This window comes from Gadus morhua, chromosome 18 (assembly GCF_902167405.1).
Source record: "Gadus morhua chromosome 18, gadMor3.0, whole genome shotgun sequence".
Classification (NCBI taxonomy): Eukaryota; Metazoa; Chordata; class Actinopteri; order Gadiformes; family Gadidae; genus Gadus; species Gadus morhua.
This window is the reverse complement of record NC_044065.1, coordinates 23,338,775-23,359,048: the sequence shown is the minus strand read 5'-3', so window position 1 is coordinate 23,359,048 and position 20,274 is coordinate 23,338,775. Positions and strand designations below refer to the sequence as shown.

Genomic DNA, 20,274 nt, shown 5'->3' with positions numbered 1-20,274 from the left:
GAGTAGCGAGAAGTCAGTGTAGCGTTTTCGCGGCGAAAATTTGTAGAAGATATACAATTTCCTCGTTTATTGCGCCCCCTAATGGCGAAATTTTCTGAATTTTTTATCCAACGACATTAAGGTTAACACCAACATGCGTGTAAAACTTGGACTCGATCCGATGTCTAATTTTGGATTTCTTTTGATTTTTGATTTTCCACGTCTAATTTAGCTCATAAACCAATATTCAAAACGCTACCGTTTCGTCGTCAAAGGTCGCATCAAAAAAGTGTTTCATGCATTCTTTTCGTGTAGGTCTGAAGATGTCGTGTGCAAAGTTTTGTGTCGATTGGTCAAGAAATGTGGGAGGAGTAGCGAAAAAACATTTTTGCGGTTTTCGCGATTTAGCGAAAAATATTCATGGACGCAAATGGGCGTGGCCTATGCCAAAAGATGCAGCAGACTCCAGTGCATCTGTGTGTACAAGTTTTTGGACTCTGGGAGGTTCGGTGTGGGAGTTATAGCCCCAAACGCGTATTCCTTGGTATAGCGCCACCTAGTGACCGGCGTGTCTGGATTTTGTTATCTGAGTAGCGGTGCCGATTCTGGATCTAGTCATGCAATTGGCGCGTGTGCGCCATTTACGGTTTGGGCTGTGGTTCCACTTTCACGGGGAGGTAGTATAAAAATCCTTACAAAAACAATAGGGATCCAACCTGTTGGCTTGGACCCCTAATAAAAATCCTTACAAAAACAATAGGGATCCAACCTGTTGGCTTGGACCCCTAACTAGAACTGCAAGCAGTTATGCAGGGGTCCAAGAAATGTGCATTTCGCCGGCACAACGCGAAGCATGTGTTCAAAACCAATTGGCGTGGCCTATGCCAAAATATGCCACTGACTCCAGTGAATCTGTGCGTATAACGTTTTTGACTGTGGGAGCTTCGGTGTGGGAGTTACAGCCCAAAACGCGTTTTCAGAACATTCCATTGGCCAGTCAGGAGATATATTATTTCGTCGTTTATTTGCGCCCCCTTGTGGCGAGATTTTCCAAAGACAATTTTCCTTTGACAAATAACTCCCGCCCACATTAATAATTCTTGGCCATATTTTTTATATAGACTCGGGTTTGCCCCTTGATGGTTTCCTTATAGTTTGAAGAACATTCCTTGGGCCAATTAGAAGATATACAATTTCCTCGTTTATTGCGCCCCCTAATGGCGAAAAATTCCGGAATTTTTATCGAACGACAGTTAGGTTAGCACCAGAATGTGTGTAAAATTTGGACTCGTTCCGATGTCTAATTTTGGATTTCTTTGGATTTTTGATTTTCCACGTCTAATTTAGCTCATAAACCAATATTCAAAACGCTACCGTTTCGTCGTCGAAGGTCGGATCAAAAAACTGTCTTACGATTCCTTTGCATGTGCGTCTGAAGATGTCGTGTGCAAAGTTTGGTGTCGATTGGTCAAGAAATGTGGGAGGAGTAGGGAAAAAACAGTTTTGCGGTTTTCGCGATTTTGCGAAAAAAAATTCTAGACGCAAATGGGCGTGGCCTATGCCAAAAGATGCAGCAGACTCCAGTGAATATGTGGGTACAAGTTTTTGACTGTGGGAGGTTCGGTGTGGGAGTTATAGCCCCAAACGCGTATTCCTTGCTATAGCGCCACCTAGTGACCGGCGTGTCTGGATTTTGTCGTCTGCATAGTCCGAAGAGACCTGGATCTAGTCATGCAATTGGCGTGTCGGCACCATTTACGGTTTGGGCTGTGGGCACAGTTTCAGGGAGGTAAGTATAATAATAGGAAAAATCCTTACAAAAACAATAGGGATCCAACCTGTTGGCTTGGACCCCTAATAATAGGAACTAGAACTGCAAGCAGTTATGCAGGGGTCCAAGAAGTGTGCATTTCGCCGGCACAACGCGATAAGAAATGTGCGTTTCACCGGCACAAAGCGAAGCATGTGTTCAAAACGCTACCCTGAACCTGTGGATACAAAGGATTTGACTGTGGTAGGAGTAGCGAGAAGTCAGCGTAGCGTTTTCGCGGCGAAATTTTGTAGAAGATATACAATTTCCTCGTTTATTGCGCCCCCTAATGGCGAAATTTTCCGAAATTTTTATCGAACGACATTAAGGTTAGCACCAACATGTGTGTAAAATGTGGACTCGATCCGATGTCTAATTTTGGATTTCTTTGGATTTTTGATATTCCACGTCTAATTTAGCTAATAAACCAATATTCAAAACGCTACCGTTTCGTTATCGAAGGACGGATCAAAAAAGTGTTTCATGCATTCTTTGCGTGTGCGTCTGAAGATGTCGTGTGCAAAGTTTGGTGTCGATTGGTCAAGAAATGTGGGAGGAGTAGGGAAAAAACAGTTTTGCGGTTTTCGCAATTTTGCGAAAAAGAATTATGGACGCAAATGGGCGTGGCCTATGCCAAAAGATGCATCAGACTCCAGTGAATCTGTGGGTACAAGTTTTTGGACTCTGGGAGGTTCGGTGTGGGAGTTATAGCTCCAAACGCGTATTCCTTGGTATAGCGCCACCTAGGGACCGGCGTGTCTGGATTTGGTTATCTGAGTAGCGGTGCCGATTCTGGATCTAGTCATGCAATTGGCGCGTGTGCACCATTTACGGTTTGGGCTGTAGTATCACTTTCACCGCGGGAAGTATAAAAATCCTTACAAAAACAATAGGGATCCAACCTGTTGGCTTGGACCCCTAATAATCCTTACAAAAACAATAGGGATCCAACCTGTTGGCTTGGACCCCTAAAAATCCTTACAAAAATAATAGGGATCCAACCTGTTGGCTTGGACCCCTAATAATCCTTACAAAAACAATAGGGATCCAACCTGTTGGCTTGGACCCCTAATAATAATAATCCTTACAAAAACAATAGGGATCCAACCTGTTGGCTTGGACCCCTAATAATAATCCTTACAAAAACAATAGGGATCCAACCTGTTGGCTTGGACCCCTAACTAGAACTGCAAGCAGTTATGCAGGGGTCCAAGAAGTGTGCATTTCGCCGGCACAACGCAACAAGAAATGTGCATTTCGCCGGCACAACGCAAAGCATGTGTTCAAAACGCTACCCTGAACCTGTGGATACAAAGGATTTGACTGTGGTAGGAGTAGCGAGAAGTCAGTGTAGCGTTTTCGCAGCGAAATTTTGTAGAAGATATACAATTTCCTCGTTTATTGCGCCCCCTAATGGCGAAATTTTCCGAAATTTTTATCGAACGTCATTAAGGTTAGCACCAACATGTGTGTAGAATTTGGACTCGATCCGATGTCTAATTTTGGATTTTTTTGGATTTTTAATTGTCCACGTCTAATTTAGCTAATGAACAAATATTCAAAACTCTACCGATTCGTCGTCAAAGGTCGGATCAAAAAACTGTCTATGATTTCTTTGCGTGTGCGTCTGAAGATGCCGTGTGCAAAGTTTGGTGTTGATTGGTCATGAAATGTGGGAGGAGTAGCGAAAATACAGTTTTGCGGTTTTCGCGATTTAGCGAAAAATATTCATGGACGCAAATGGGCGTGGCCTAGGCCAAAAGATGCAGCAGACTCCAGTGCATCTGTGTGTACAAGTTTCTGGACACTGGGAGGTTCGGTGTGGGAGTTATAGCCCCAAACGCGTATTCCTTGGTATAGCGCCACCTAGGGACCGGCGTGTCTGGATTTTGTTATCTGAGTAGCGGTGCCGGACCTGGTTCTAGTCATGTAATTGGCGCGTGTGCACCATTTACGGTTTGGGCTGTGGACCCACTTTCAGCGCGGGAAGTATAAAAATCCTTACAAAAACAATTGGGATCCAACCTGTTGGCTTGGACCCCTAATAATCCTTACAAAAACAATAGGGATCCAACCTGTTGGCTTGGACCCCTAATAATCGTTACAAAAACAATAGGGATCCAACCTGTTGGCTTGGACCCCTAAAAATAATAATAATATTTAGAGTCCCGTTGTTGGTGAAGTAAGACACAAGCCTTTACCACGATGCCTTCCTCCTAAATGTTTTAAATATCTTATCGAAATATCTTTCTATTGAGCAGAAAAAATACATAATTATATTCTCCTGTCATGAATTATGAATACAATTATTTTATGATCCAAATGTTTTATAGGGGCTCTGAATGTTGGTTGAGATATATTGCAATTATATGTACTTTCCTTGACCACAGATAATTTCCTCTTCATTATTAATAACCAAACAAAAAGGGAATTTTGTGACGAATAAGTATCACAGAATTAACTTTTTACAGGGTTGCAACAATTGTTTCTGTTGGACTATTTTGGTTTAATTACCCCAACATATTTCAAGGGGGCAGGATTTCTCTCAAAGCCCTTTCTAAAGCTGTCTTTCTCTGAAAATCTTTTTTCCTTGTTCTGGGGTTGATCAAAAGCTAAGATGGTGCAGAATAAAGAGAACTTGCTTGTGTGCTTCAGGATAAAGCATCTTATTTATAGAGGGTATTGTGTTGAAAAGAAAAACAAGCATTCAGTGTGAGATGTGCTCTCATCATCCAATCTTTTCGCAAAAATGGCTTTTATTTTCATTTAGTACATTTTATTTTTTAATGATAGAGGTAAAACGCCACACGACACACACACACAGCCTTGACCATAACATGTTGCTCTCGGTCTCTTTGTTGTTTGCCTGCAGGCAACAAGTTCAAGCATAGCTCCTCTCCTGCCTCGTCTGAGAAGCAGCACAGCTACTCTTGGTACCGGAACGCCTCAGAGAGCGACAAGAAGCCCATGGCGTTGACCACGACGCTGAAGACGGAGTCCAAGGGGGACTCCTCCTCTTCCTACGACGCCTGGGACGCCATCATGGGCCTCCCCTCTCCTTCGCAAAGCCAAGCCCCCCGCAACCCCCCTTCAACGCAGTGGGCCTCCAGTGTTAGCGCCACTAGCGGATATGCACTGGGGCGCAGCGGGGCATCGGGCCTGGGCCTGGCGGCGGGCCGGACCAGGGAGCAGCAGAAGGTCCCTTCTCCCCCGCGACCACACAGCCCCGGTGAGAGCGAGGATTTCGGGAGCGATTGGGACATCCCGGTCGAGCCATCGTTGGACCAATCCCAGACCTCCTCTTCCTCGCTTCTTCGAAGCACCAATTGTCGGACGTACAGGAGACCCAACAAGCAGGGTGCCGGGAAGTCATCAGATCCTGGCGGTGTGCCTGCTGCTGGCCCCCCCAAGAACCCGTCCGACACCAGTAATAAGCCAAGCGGCAGTGGGAGGGGCCGGGCCAGGGACTTCACCGTGCTCCACCCTTCCTGCCTGTCGGTGTGCAACGTCACCATTCAGGAGCGAGGGGTGGAGGACTTTACCAGTGGCGGGCCGCCCTCTAGTGGTGGTGTCGTTGGTGGTGGTGTCGCTGGTGGTGTTGGTGGTGGTGGTGGTAGTAGCGATGTAAGCGGTCTTGGTCTCGCTACCTCAGGCAGTGCTGTCGAACTCGCTGAGGCAGGATGGCAGCGTAAGAAGAGTGAAGCGGAGGTGACCAAACCCAGGTACAGCAAACACAAGCATGTTACACAAGCACATATCAGGGATCTTTGTTTTTGGTTTGAACAGTTGGTTCATTCCAAGTTTAATCTCAAATTACTAGGGATCGACCGATTATCGGCGCCGATATTCGGCATTTTGGCGCATATCGGCGCCGATATTCTGCATTTTTTTTTTTCAACGGTAAAATTACTATAACTATGTGAAAATAAACAAATAACTATTTCCATAATTCCCCCCCTCCTTTCTTCTCCGGGCGTTAAGGCATCTTCCAAAATGTTAATAAAACCAAACTCACAAAAGTAAATAAAAACTAGAACTGCAAGCAGTTATGCAGGGGTCCAAGATATGTGCATTTCGCCGGCACAACGCGAAGCATGTGTTCGAAATTGAGAAACGGCGTGTGCCAAAAGATGCAGCTGACTCCAGTGAATCTGTGGATATAAAGGTTTTGACTGTGGGAGGTTCGGTGTGGGAGTTATAGCCCCAAACGCGTTTTCAGAACATCCCATTGGCAAATTAAGAGACATAAAATGTCGTCGTTTTTTGGCGCCGCCTTGTGGCGAAATTTTCCGAAAACAATTTTCCTTTAACAAATAACTCCCGCCCAGATTAATAATTCTTGGCAATATTTTCTATATAGACTCGGGATTGCCCCTTGATGGTTTCCCTCGAGTTTAAAGAACATTCCTCAGGCCAATTAGAAGATATACAATTTCCTCGTTTATTGCGCCCCCTTATGGCGAAATATTCCGATGTTTTTTTTGAACGCCAGTAGGGGTAGCATCGACATGTGTCAAAAATGTGGACTTGATCCGATGTCTAATTTTGGTATTTTCTTTTTTTTTTGCGTTTCGACGTAAAACGTAGCTAATAAACAAATATTCAAAACGCTACCGTTTCGTCGTCGAAGGTCGGATCAAAAAAGTTTTCGAGGATTTCTTTGCGTGTGCGTCTGAAGATGTCGTGTGCAAAGTTTTTCGGTTTACGCGATTTTGCCGAACATTTTTAGTGACGCAAATGGGCGTGGCCTATGCCAAAAGTTGCAGCAGACTCCAGTGCATCTGTGTGTACAAGGTTTTGAATGTGGGAGGTTCGGTGTGGGAGTTATAGCCCCAAACGCGTATTCCTTGGTATAGCGCCACCTAGTGACCGGCGTGTCTGGATTTTGTCGTCTGCTTAGTCCGAACAGATCTGGATCTAGTCATGCAATTGGCGTGTCGGCACCATTTACGGTTTGGGGTGTGGTACCACTTCTAGCTGGGAATAATAATAACTAGAACTGCAAGCAGTTATGCAGGGGTCCAAGAAGTGTGCATTTCGCCGGCACAACGCGACAAGAAATGTGCGTTTCGCCGGCACAACGCGAAGCATGTGTTCAAAACGCTACCCTGAACCTGTGGATACAAAGGATTTGACTGTGGTAGGAGTAGCGAGAAGTCAGTGTAGCGTTTTCGCGGCGAAATCTTGTAGAAGATATACAATTTCCTCGTTTATTGCGCCCCCTAATGGCGAATTTTTCCGATTTTTTTATCGAACGTCAATAAGGTTAGCACCAACATGTGTGTAGAATTTGGACTCGTTCCGATGCCTAATTTTGGATTTCTTTGGATTTTTAATTTTCCACGTCTAATTTAGCTCATAAACCAATATTCAAAACGCTACCGTTTCGTCGTCGAAGGTCGGATCAAAAAAGTGTCTCACGATTCCTTTGCGTGTGCGTCTGAAGATGTCGTGTGCAAAGTTTGGTGTTGATTGGTCAAGAAATGTGGGAGGAGTAGCGAAAAAACAGTTTTGCGGTTTTCGCGATTTTGCGAAAAAAAATGATTGACGCAAATGGGCGTGGCCTATGCCAAAAGATGCAGCAGACTCCAGTGAATCTGTGTGTACAAGGTTTTGAATGTGGGAGGTTCGGTGTGGGAGTTATAGCCCCAAACGCGTATTCCTTGGTATAGCGCCACCTAGTGTTCGGCGTGTCTGGATTTTGTCGTCTGCGTACACATCACAGACCTGGATCTTGTCATGCAATTGGCGTGTCGGCACCATTTACGGTTTGGGGTGTGGTACCACTTCTAGCTGGGAATAATAATAAAAAGAAAAATCCTTACAAAAACAATAGGGATCCAACCTGTTGGCTTGGACCCCTAAAAAGAAAAATCCTTACAAAAACAATAGGGATCCAACCTGTTGGCTTGGACCCCTAACTAGAACTGCAAGCAGTTATGCAGGGGTCCAAGAAATGTGCGTTTCGGCGGCACAACGCGAAGCATGTGTTCAAAACGCTACCCTGAACCTGTGGATACAAAGGATTTGACTGTGGTAGGAGTAGCGAGAAGTCAGTGCAGCGTTTTCGCGGCGAAATTTTGTGAAGATATACAACTTCCTCGTTTATGGCGCCCCCTAATGGCGAAATTTTCCGAATTTTTTATCGAACGACATTAAGGTTAGCACCAACATGTGTGTACAATTTGGACTTGATCCGATGTCTAATCTTTGATTTTTGGGATTTCTGATTTTCCAAGTCTAATTTAGCTCATAAACCAATATTCAAAATTCTACCGTTTCGTCGACGAAGGTCGGATCAAAAAAGTGTTTGAATTTTTATTTTTGTGTGCGTCTGAAGCTGTCGTGTGCAAAGTTTGGTTTTCGCGATTTTGCGGAAAATTTTTATGGACGCAAATGGGCGTGGCCTATGCCAAAAGATGCAACAGACTCCAGTGCATCTGAGCGTATAACGTTTTGGACTGCGGGAGGTTCGGTGTGGGAGTTATAGCCCAAAACGCGTATTCCTTGGTATAGCGCCACCTAGGGACCGGGGTGTCTGGATTTTGTCGTCTGCGTAGTCCGAAGAGATCTGGATCTAGTCATGCAATTAGCGCGTCGGCACCATTTACGGTTTGGGCTGTGGTATCACTTTTAGGGGGGCAAGTATAGGAAGAAAAATCCTTACAAAAACAATAGGGATCCAACCTGTTGGCTTGGACCCCTAATAATAATAATAATAATAATAATAATAAAAATCCTTACAAAAACAACAGGGATCCAACCTGTTGGCTTGGACCCCTAAAAATCCTTACAAAAACATTAGGGATCCAACCTGTTGGCTTGGACCCCTAACTAGAACTGCAAGCAGTTATGCAGGGGTCCAAGAAATGTGCATTTCGCCGGCACAACGCGAAGCATGTGTTCAAAACGCTACCGTGAACCTGTGGATATGAAGGTTTTGACTGTGGGAGGTTCGATGTGGGAGATATATACCCCAAACGCGTGTTCAGAACATTCCTTTGGCCAGTTAGGAGATGAACAATTCCCTCGTTTATGGCGGCCCCTAATGGCGAAATTTGTGTGTAAAATTAGACATCGTTCCGATGTCTAATTTTGGATTTCTTTGGATTTTTGATTTTCCACGTCTAATTTAGCTCATAAACCAATATTCAAAACGCTACCGTTTCGTCGTCGAAGGTCGGATCAAGAAATGTGGGAGGAGTAGCGAAAATACAGTTTGGCGGTTTTCGCGATTTTGCGAAAAAAAATTATCGACGCAAATGGGCGTGGCCTATGCCAAAAGATGCAGCAGACTCCAGTGCATCTGTGGGTATAACGTTTTGGACTGTGGGAGGTTCGGTGTGGGAGTTATAGCCCCAAACCCGTATTCCTTGGTATAGCGCCACCTAGTGGCCGGCATGTCTGGATTTGGTCGTCTGCCGTCACCTCACGGACCTGGTTCTAGTCATGTAATTGGCGTGTGTCGATTATTAAAGATTATTTCAGACGGAGGTATACAAACAGGGCTCTAAATTAACTTTTTTGATCACCAGCCAATGTGGCTGGTAAGTTTCTGAAGTTACCAGCCAATCAGAATTTCCACTAGCCACATTTTTTTTCCCGTGCAAAAAAGACAGATTATGAGAGCCACTGAATTCATTTGATCATTTTATTAACTAAAGCTTTAAATTCATCTTACAGTGAAGTTGGGAATGTATATCCAATTAAAATTAAATCCTAACCGCCAGAAGGTGGGGCTGGGGCCAGCGTTTTACAACTTAAAACTTTAAACATCTCTAAACATGTTTTAGTGCAGATAATGTACAAAATTACACAAATGTATTATATACAAAGAGACAGGTTAAACATCATCAGAGGCAGAGCTCTCTGAGGACTCTGACTCAGAGCCCCCATTTACATCAGTTCCATTTTTCTTCCTCACAAAGTGTGGCCGGCGTGTGCGCACACTGTCACCATGCCAGATTTCTATGGCTTTGCGTGGGTCGAAGTCTTTGATGTCCGGTGAGCACAACTGTGTTTTCAAAAGGTCAGCTAGTGTCTCCCCTTTCAGGCTTGAGCGCCAGTCACTCTTAACCTGCTTCATGACACTAAACCCCCTCTCACAGTCAGCTGTATTTGTCGGAATGGTGAGCAGGGCATCAAACAGGTGTAGGACATCAGGACACTCATGGCGCAGCATTCTGTTTACTGCAGGCCATGTCTTCTCAATGGTCCCTGTTGCAGGGTCAGACAGACAATGCAAAATGAGATGTTACGGTATGCACTTTCAGTGACTTTCAAGCACATGGAAAACAAATGCAAATTTAGTTAGTAAAAGATGGCATCACATTTGGATTGTACCTTTAACAAATGACCTACTCAAGACTATTGTTAAAGAGTCACATCAGACTTCATTTTCTTAAACTTCATTCAACAGTACCTTGGCTGAAACCTGCAGTGTAAAGTTGTGTTTTCAGAATGGTCCATTGATCTGGAATCAAGTCAATATCCACTCCAGCTGTCAGTAGAAGAGGTCGGAAGTGACTAATAACCTGGTCTACATCATCATCACCAAAATCTGAGAACAAAGGGGAAAAACATTGATACAAAGTTAAAGCTGCAGCCTATAACTATTTTTGTGTTATATTTGTTATATTTATATCTGTGGAGAGGGTCTTAGAAAGCAGAGCTGCAGCACAGCAGAGAGGAAGGAGGAGGGACCTGGAGGCTGTACTCATTCAAATTTTCTGGCTAAGTCCACTTTTTTCTCCAAACTACAAACTGCAGCTTTAAGGAGTTGTCTTAAAACATAAAATGGGAATATATTTGTTCATTACATTTTAATTATTACTGACCTGCACTTGTGTCTGTCTCTGGCCAGCACTGGAAATGTATTAGTCGCATTGCCTTCAGGACACCACTGTTTACATCGGCAAACCTAGAAGTGATGCACTGGCACATGGCATCTATGAGATCATTCTTGGACTTGTCATGCTGGTCAGGCTTTGTCGGTTTCAGAAGGACTCCCTCATAGATGTCCGTCTCCAGTGCTGCTCTCAGCTTAGGCCCGGGTCTACAGTTGTGCAGAGATGAATGGATGGGTTTGATTAATTATCTATCTTTACATACATATTGTGAAAAAAGTGTGAAAACACACTAACACAACCTAAAATCAAATAATGAATTGTATGACATATGATACATATCTTATACATACATATACATAATACATACTCACCATATTTTAGATGGTGATTTTAATTAGTATTTATTGTTTTTATTTATCATTATACCGAGACCTGAGTTCTGCATTTTGTTCTTTTCATGTCTCATGGGCAGAATGAAAAAAAGTATTCTATTCTATACCTTGACTTGTACTTTTCTATGACAGCCTGAGTGGAGGACAGGCAGCTATGAGCCTCAGCCAGGGTTACTGCTGACTTCTGCAGTGACTTGGAAAGGTTGCTCAATTGAAAGATGATGTCATGGAGAAGACAGCAAAACCGTTGGACTCCGCCATCCTTTGCTATGTTAAGGAAGCCCTTGGCCTTTGCCCTCTGAACACTGACAGTGGTCTCCTCCTGGGCCTACAAACAAAACAACAGCATTAAATCACAGACAACATTTACACTGAATTCCAAATTATTATGCAAATATGATTTTAGTCTCATATTTATTTTGTTTTTCCAATGCAATTCTTGGCTTGTATTGTGTCTCCTACCTGTTTATATCACTGACAGACATGTGTTTGACATGTAAATGTATTAAGCAAGGCACAAATATTAAATTATCCACCTACACTGTTGGTTTTAGTAGGCTATAAATTATCATACCTTTTCCTGTAAGTGGCGTACAACAGCAGCATAGCCCCTGAGGAAATGGTCTAGTGCTTTGAGGAGATGTGGCAGCCACCTGGTTCCACCTACTCCGGTTGGCATCAAAGCCTTCATGTGGAGCTCCCCGAAGTTTTTCTTTAGGCTGGCCCTGTTTACTCCACTCTTGTGATACAAGGTGTAGAGTCCACTCAATAGGTCCTCAACCTTCTTGGCCATCACATTTTTCCTCACTGCATCTGAAAAGGCGAGCTCAAGTCTATGGGCCATGCAATGGATCCCCAGCACATACGATCGGTCTGCACGCAGCTTGGTAACTACACCATTGTTGACTCCTGTCATTACAGCTGCTCCATCGATGGCCACCAGCTTGCTCTTCCAATCAGTGCTGACTTCACTCTCCATTACATTACACACAGCTTCAGCTATGCTTGTAGCATCTGGCTTTGAAACAGCTTTTATCCCGACAAAATCAACTTTGATCTTCCCCTCACTGGCACTCCTGGCATAGACCATCTCTTCTTCAATCACTGCACTGTCCAGGGATCCGTCTGACATGACAGAGATGAACTTGACATCTGACAATCTTGCCCTCATCTTTCTCCTCACATCCTCCGCTATGTAGTGAATGAACTCTTTTGCCTGATAGTCATTTGTGTATGTCTCTCCTATCTTCAAGCCTTTCTTTCTATCAACCCTGAAATAAATAATAACCAAAAACACATATATAAAAATGCTTGTATTAGGGCAATCGTGGTGGCCACATGATATATTCATGTTAAACCTTTGCATGTTATGTGACTGATAAAGTGTGAGGCTGAACTTTAAAATAGTTACTTAAATAGTACTGTCAATATACCGTATAAAATGTAATGAGTCTGAAATATGTAAATAATAAAGTTAATCCACTTACTCACACATCCATGCGAAGTCGGTGAAAGGCCAGCCTTTTTTCCCGATGGTGTGGGCATTGCGAAAAAGTAGCTCCATCTTCTCGAACTCGGACGTCTTCATTAAGGCAAGGCTCCTTCCAGCTTCACTCTCTTCGATACGACACGTCTTGGCGGTTTTCGTCCTCAGGCTCTCCTGATGACTTCGGGCACTCTCATGATCCTTTACTGCTTCTACTTTGAAATTATTGGTTCCTACCACGAAATTATTCGTTTTGTGTTTTTCTTTAGCATACATTCGGCAATCCTGACAGAACATTACGCTGTTTTCGTGATCATACACGAGCCACTCACGACCAGTTAGCCATTTACAGTTAAATGTTCTTCTTTTTTTTTCGCGAGGTCCAATATCCTCCTCCTCCCCTACCTCTTTGGTAGGAATATCCTTTCTCTTGATGGCCGGCTGTCCCAACCATCGCCACATCTTGTTTGTGTTTGTGTCTGTATTTGTATTTGTACCGGCGTCTATCGTTTTTTCCAACCCAAGAGTGACCTACGCCCCCTCCCCTAGTACGGCAGCCTCGACGGATGCGTTCCCATAGAAACCGTGCTCACGCGTCCCGCGAAATAGATGGTAAAGTTACTCATTTATCACCGGCCAAGCCGGCTAGTGAGTTTTTTTTAATACACGCCAAAATGAATTTTCACCCGCATTTGGCGGGTTGGCGGGTGTTAATTTAGAGCCCTGTATACAAATGCTGAAATTTTGGCTCGATTATCTATGGAGCACAACATAAACATTAGTAAAAGAACTCTAGAAAGAGTGCTTCATAGGAATCAGCTGTGGCGAAGACGCAATAAGGCGGACATCGGAGAAGTAGCCGATTTCATACATCGCCAATTACAGTCCTCTGGCCAACAACATGGCTACAGGTGGATGCAACAGAAGTGTTGGATGGCAGGGATCATCACGGACAGAGAGACCGTTCGTCTCTTGCTGCGTCAAATGGATGGTGGTGGCGTGGATCTCCGTGCACGGCACCGTCTGAGACGTAGAGTCTGTCAGTCGTGGCCCGAATTATGTGTGGCACATAGATGGATATGACAAATTGAAGCCGTATGGGATATGCATCAGTGGTTGCATTGATGGGTTCTCGCCAAAGATGATCTGGCTAAACACCCACTCAACTAACAGCGACCTACGTCTTATAGCGGGGTATTTCATTGATTCAGTGATGCAGCATGGTCGCCCATTGAAAGTGAGATTGGATCGCGGGACGTAGAACACACACATTGCCGCAATGCAAAGTTTTATTCACGGCAGTGAAAACGGCATTTCCCCAGACTGTGTCACTCTAGGTCCAAGCATGGGGAACCAACGTATTGAAGGCTGGTGGTGTACGGCTGATTTCTATGAAGCACTCTTTCTAGAGTTCTTTTACTAATGTTTATGTTGTGCTCCATAGATAATCGAGCCAAAATTTCAGCATTTGTATACCTCCGTCTGAAATAATCTTTAATAATCGAGTTCATCATCTCCAGCTAATCTACTGTAATAATAGGCTATATGTAGCACCTATGGATAAGCTACAATTAGGCTACAATGACTGGTCTGGTCCTGTTGAGAAGTTATCTCATTATAATGAGATAGTATCTCAAAAATAACGAGATAGTATCTCAAAATAACGAGATACTATCTCAAAATAACGAGATACTATGTCAAAATAACGAGATACTATGTCAAAATAACGAGATACCATCTCAAAATAATGAGTTGTGACCTGCATTTTTTTTTTTTACGTGGCGGAAACGGGCTTCCATACATATGCCATGGGTTTTCAAACAGAATTTCGATATCATTTAAAATTTCTTCAGAATCACAGTTTTAGTTTCATACCGCTTCCTTTTCAGCTGTTTTCATTGAAGACGTCAGCCCATTCTGATTCACTTGGATCCGTTGATGGGCAAACAAAATTTCGTGACCATGCGTCAAAAGGATGAGGAGTTATGATTCTTTAAAGTTTTCAATTGATCGCTTTAGCGCCCCCTATAGTCCTATTTTGATTAACTTTAGCCTGGTTAACCTTGACCTATGCTTCTTTAAATACACCAAGATGGGGATGATTGATAATTTGGACGTCCAGCCGCCATTTTGCTACAGGTTCTGGGTATCCTAGGAACATTTGCTCAACCATGAGGAGATACAAATGTCTACAGGATTTCATGACTGTAGAAGAAAAAGGTCAGATAATATGTCCGTCCAAAGTCTGCATTTTCAGTTAATTGATATAGCTCCGCCTATCGCCCAATTTGGGTACAATTTGGAGAGGTTGCATTTTCAGTTAATCGTTTTACTGCTCCCTATAGCCCGATATAGATACAATTTGGAGGGGTTCATCTTGACCCATGTGCGTTTGACTACACCAAGTTTGATGATTGGTTTAAGGCAATGGTTTTCAAACTGTGGGGCGCGCCAGAGTACTTCAGGGGGGGGTGCGACGTGAGAAAAAAATAACCCCGAAAAAACCCCTGTAAGTCGATGATTCAAATCATCAGTCGTACTTCAACTGTAGAAGTAGCGTAACTAAATCAATTTTCAACCGTTTATGTTCGTGCAAACCATTTAACAAATATACACACTTGTATCTTCAATCATATCTAAACAGAATTTCAATATCATTTAAAATTTCTTCAGAATCAGTTTTAGTTTCATACCGCTTCGTTTTCAGCTGTTTTCATTGAATACGTCAGCCCATTCTGATACACCTACTTCTAGACATCGTAACTCATTCCTTTTGCAACAGTTTACAATCTTTCAAACCATTAAACAAATCTGCACACTTCAATACTATCTAAACGGAATTTTGATAGCATTTATACTTTTTCAGAATCAGTTTTAGTTTCAAACCGGCATCGTTTTCAGTTGCTTATAATAATTTAGGTCACCATAGCAACGCCGGTAAACAAACCCCGCCGAATAGTCGAATCTCTGGACTGAAAAGCCAGATCTTATTGACTCAGAAAATTCAGAGTCGGGCACCCTGAATGAATCTGTGTAAACTGGCAATTTACACAGATTAAGATGTTCAAATGTATTTAAAAAAGGTTAAGCTAAAACATTCTTAGATAAAGTTGTTAAATTGTGTCAAGAAATGTGTTGAAAAACGCACAAAGATGTTGTAATGTTTCAGAAATATGTTTAAAAAATATGTTTCAAACGTTTTAAAATTATGATCAGAGATCTTTAAAATGTGTAAAATAAGCAAAAAAGCTTTCAAAACACAGGTATTTAGAACTTTTTTTTTTTGGGGGGGGGCTCACCTGAGATTTTTTTCTCTGAGGGGGGGCTCACTCTCTCACACTTTGAAAACCCCTGGCATATACTGATCAAAGCAGGAAGATAAAAAAAAAAGCCTATAGTGCAATTAAACGATGAACATACAAACATACTGCCTTGAACATAGCAGTCAGGCTACTGCTTCTTTGTTTTGAGCCAAAGAAAAAAAAAAATCGTGTACTAATTCACTGAGTTCACCAACTAATACTCTTCACTAGAAATGTTGTGTGAAATGATTTTCAAGCAGTCTTGCAGTATCGGCTTGGTAGATGGAACAGCGAGGTGTCCGATAGGCGGAGATCTAGATAAGCGGGAATGGCCAGCGAAGCTGGGCATCGTGGTGCATGGTGGGAGTTGTTGTCTTCAATCCCCAAGCGCCAAAAAGTCACTTTCTGCCTTTTCTCGGTCAAGACGGCACCAAATTAGAATTTTATTTTAGTATTCGACTACATATAGGACCCAATTTCAATACATATTCATGCCTCCAACGGTGAAATGCTCCTTTAAAGGTTAAATCTCCTCGTGACTGAATGTTGGTAAACAGCGCACAGGCTGTATGCGCGCAGGCTCTATGCGCTCCACTTTTTTCTGTGGAGAACCAGCGCCTTGAATATTTATTGCAGCCGGATTGTTTTCGCCCGTTTCGGCTCCGTGTGGACGGGGCCTAAATCACTATCACATCTCTCCAAACCTCTCCATCTGCAAACAGTTTGGTCACATATCTTCTGGTGATCTCCTTGTGGAGGGTCTTCTTCTGGTGATCTTCTTGAGGAGGGTCTTCTTCTTGGTCTATTTCTTGATTTAGTTTGTGCTCGACAACGCTCTGCTGCCATTGTTTCTTTCAAGGCAGTCGTTGCCTTCGCCTTATCTTATTTTGAAGTGTCCCATCAGATTCCTGTCAGCCGAAATGCTGCAACGTAATTGTTGTCTTGTGGCAGCGTCATGGCGCAGTGTCATGGCAACCGAAAGTCATCGTTTCTGAAAGCCTCCGTCTACCCTGACCACACTTCAACGCGAACCCAGCGTTTTCACATTTATCCACCTCCGCGATCATTTTCGAAAAGCATAATTTTCTGTGTTGCAATTCTCCATTTTGACGGCAGGGCTAAACGGATAAATATTTATGCGTTTGTAGATTTACCCAGGTTAGTGTGGACGGGGCCTTAGGTTATTAAACAAGTTTGTCGTGTTTCCAAGTGGTGCAGATCTAACATTGTAGCACATTTTGCACATTATGTGGCCTGTGCCTCGTCGGCTTCTTCGAATCCGAAGTGTTGCCATATTAGTTAACTTGTTTTATCCTTTTTATCGAGTAAACTGGCTGTCCTCCCTCTGCCATCTCGCTCGCGCTGTTTTCTGAATAAGGTCACCACACACACACAGCTCGCGGGGCCGCGTTGAATGCTCTGGGGGAGGGACTGAATCACGCATATGCGTCTCTTTCACAAAACGGAAAATTCCAAAAGAATCGTTCCAACTCTATTTTATTAATTTGGAGATCGTTTGACCCAAGATTCGAAATCGTGATCATAATCCGAATAATTGCACAGCCCTAGTGCCAACTGTAGAGGCTGACTCAAGATTAACAAAGAGAAAATATTGCACTGATTGGCCCAAAGGTGGCGCTATAGCAACAGTCCAAAAATGCAAACTTCGAACAAACGTATCTCATAACCGCTTTGACGTAGAGTCATCAAACCTTGGTTCACACATGCATATCCTCAAGTTTAACAAATATGCCTCAAGAACCTATGACTTTATTTGGATGGATTTACGACTATCTTGAACATTGTTAAAAACACTAAATTCCCTAAGGATCCTAGGTTTTTCACTTGGACAAAGGTCTTTTAGCACATAACAGCTTAGGACCAATGTCTTCAATAAAGATTAATGCACCCAGGAGCAATTTACTTCTAAAAAGGGTGTTTAAAATGCGTAAAGATTTGTATCAACATTAAAATGGACTCCTATAACCTTGAGTCCAATTGAAAAGTTGTTCAGAACCAAAATCTAGGTAGACTCAACATATTTCCAATTAGGGGATGTGATGAAGAGAAAGTTCTCTCACGGACACGTCGGACAGCGAAATATTTGATTTAATCTTAAGGCATGATCATGGGAAAAGTCCTGGCTCCAAAGGTTACCAAGAACACATTCGATGAAACAATAGGTGAACAACATTCTTATAGGGAACGTTTCCATTGTGGGTAGGGAGTGGGAGTGACCTAAGGCCAAGTCAATTTGTAATACAATGGGTGGTTATTGGACATGTCTGCAGGTTTGTAAGACATGGTGGCTGTAAATAGTTTACACAACAAAGAAGTCAGTCGATTGGCCTGGTCACAAAACCAGACTTACTGGCTCCAGTGGGAACTTGAATACGAATTAATTTAACCTCTCTCAGTTAAGAGAGGAAGGGATTTGTTTTAAGATACAGGGAGAATGAATACAGTTCCTTCTAATGTAATAATTATATAAACAAGGTTAATATAATTTTTATGTGATTGTATATTTATAGTTATGATTGATATTTCCACGACAGTTCCTACCTTTTTGATCATAAGATCAACACTTATTACAGGTGGTATATTATGGCACAGGATTACAAATGATGGTGAAACAAGTTAAAACACAGAATAATAGGAACAAAATTCAAAGAAATTAGTAAAAATCAATCATTAATAAAGTAATCAATCTACATTAGTAAAATTGCAAATTCAAAGAAATTAGTAAAAGTAAATGATCAATATGTACATTAGTAAAATTTATGTCTAGCATGTTAGGTCACTCATTTTCCATTTGGTAACTCTTCATTTGAGTAAGGGGCCCATTCTTGGTGGTGTTGAAGTGGGTTTGAGCTGTAGCAAGTAGGCTTGCAAACTGGTTGTGTGATGATGAGGTTAGCTGGGGTTCCGCTATGGTCGGGAGTCGGTCGTTGTTGCTGGTGGTTGCGTTGCATTGGTCTGCTGGGCTCATCAGGAGTATTATGCAGATCACGGTAGAGGTGGTCCATTCGAGGCGTTGGTGCTTTCCTCTTCTGGAGGTGCTGGGCGGCATCGGCTTGCATGGATCCATTCTGGTTTTCCTTGGAGTTTGACTGCAGTCCTCGTGGTCAGTAACACCTGGGTTGGTCCTTGCCATCTGGGGAGGAGAACATTTGGGTTAAGTGACTTTAACATGATCATATCACTATGATAAAAACCATGGGTAGGGCTGTCAAATGGTATTGGAATAGAGAAAAACGCTTAGCACAGATCAATTACTGTGTAATGTGTGGAATCTGAAGGGATTGATGACAGTATTGTATGTGTGTCTGGTACTACGGGTGTGATAGGAACAACGCAATTGTGGACTGCTCTCAAATCTTGTACAAATCTCTATTCATCTGGACTCCCTGGCTTCGGGAGGGGCAATATGGGTGTGTTACAAGGACTAGTAGTTGTTTCCTTTAGAATACCTTGAGATAAAAGAGAAGTTATTACCGGCTGAATTCTATCTAATGCTTCGGGGGACAAACGATATTGTCGAGTACAAGTCAAATTAGCATCTGACTTTAATGTAACTTTAAGAGATGGTGAAGAGGTTACAAATCCTGCATGATTTTTATGCATGGCCCATATTTTAGATGGTACCTGGGATTAACTCTGGGGTGAACTGTAACAGGAGAGGTGGGAGAGATTAAAAACTTCTGTTCCAATGGGACATGTGATACAATAGTAGGAACTGGCTTGGATATTGTTTCACTCATCGAAATGCCAGCAATACCAACCGTTTTCAATGTTTGGTTACTTTCTTGTAAAATACCAGTTTTGTTAATAGCTGATACTGTAGCACCAGAATCGACAAGAAATTCAAAATGGTTTTGTCCTACCTGCACGGAGCATTTTGGATTTTCGGTGGGGGTGGAAGGCAGTTGAAGAAGCGTTGCCTGGATCGTTGTTTCCTTCTCCAAGGGGTCCTAGTAATGATTATACTCACCTGGGCGTTGTAGCGGGCTCTTCATTGTGTGGGGGGCGCGGACTGGTTCCGTGGGCGGGGCCGACGGTTTAGTCTCGTCGTTGTGTTTCTTTCTGCAATATTTCTCCCGATGACCTATCTTTTTGCAGTAAAAACATCTGGAGGGTTCTTTAACGAGTTGACGTTGGCTCCATACACAAAGTGTAGCGAGGGCGGTTTTGTCTTTTATGTTGTTTTGGGCTGTTTTAATAGCGTCTACTTCTGCGGCTGTTAACTCTATTTCAGTCATTAATTTATCAACATGTTCTGCATTACTAGTTGCTGTTTTGTTCAACAGAGCTGTTCTATACACTTCTGTCCAATCTGGGTTGATTTGCATCGTTATTTTGAAAATGTTAGACGCGATTTCTGGACTTACTTCTTGTTTAACTGGTTTCGGTATTGGGTGTCGTTTTTCCGTGCGAATCCATGCATCTAAACAATTCT

General features: G+C 42.8%; 1 protein-coding gene and 1 long non-coding RNA gene across 2 annotated transcripts in view; one reads left to right on the top strand and one right to left on the bottom strand.

Annotated features, from left to right (window-relative positions):
* LOC115531643 (wings apart-like protein homolog) overlaps nucleotides 1-20,274 on the top strand; it is an 85,448-nt gene that overhangs the window by 33,796 nt on the left and 31,378 nt on the right. The window contains exon 3 of the mRNA XM_030341001.1: nucleotides 4,662-5,511. Within this exon, the coding sequence (XP_030196861.1) occupies nucleotides 4,662-5,511 (850 nt within the window). The remainder of the gene's footprint in view (nucleotides 1-4,661; nucleotides 5,512-20,274) is intronic.
* Nucleotides 9,633-10,662, bottom strand: LOC115530775 (uncharacterized). Its single transcript, XR_003973789.1, has 3 exons — nucleotides 10,627-10,662; nucleotides 10,212-10,349; nucleotides 9,633-10,006 (listed from the first exon to the last, which is right to left on the bottom strand). It is a non-coding gene; the product is annotated as an uncharacterized LOC115530775 (long non-coding RNA).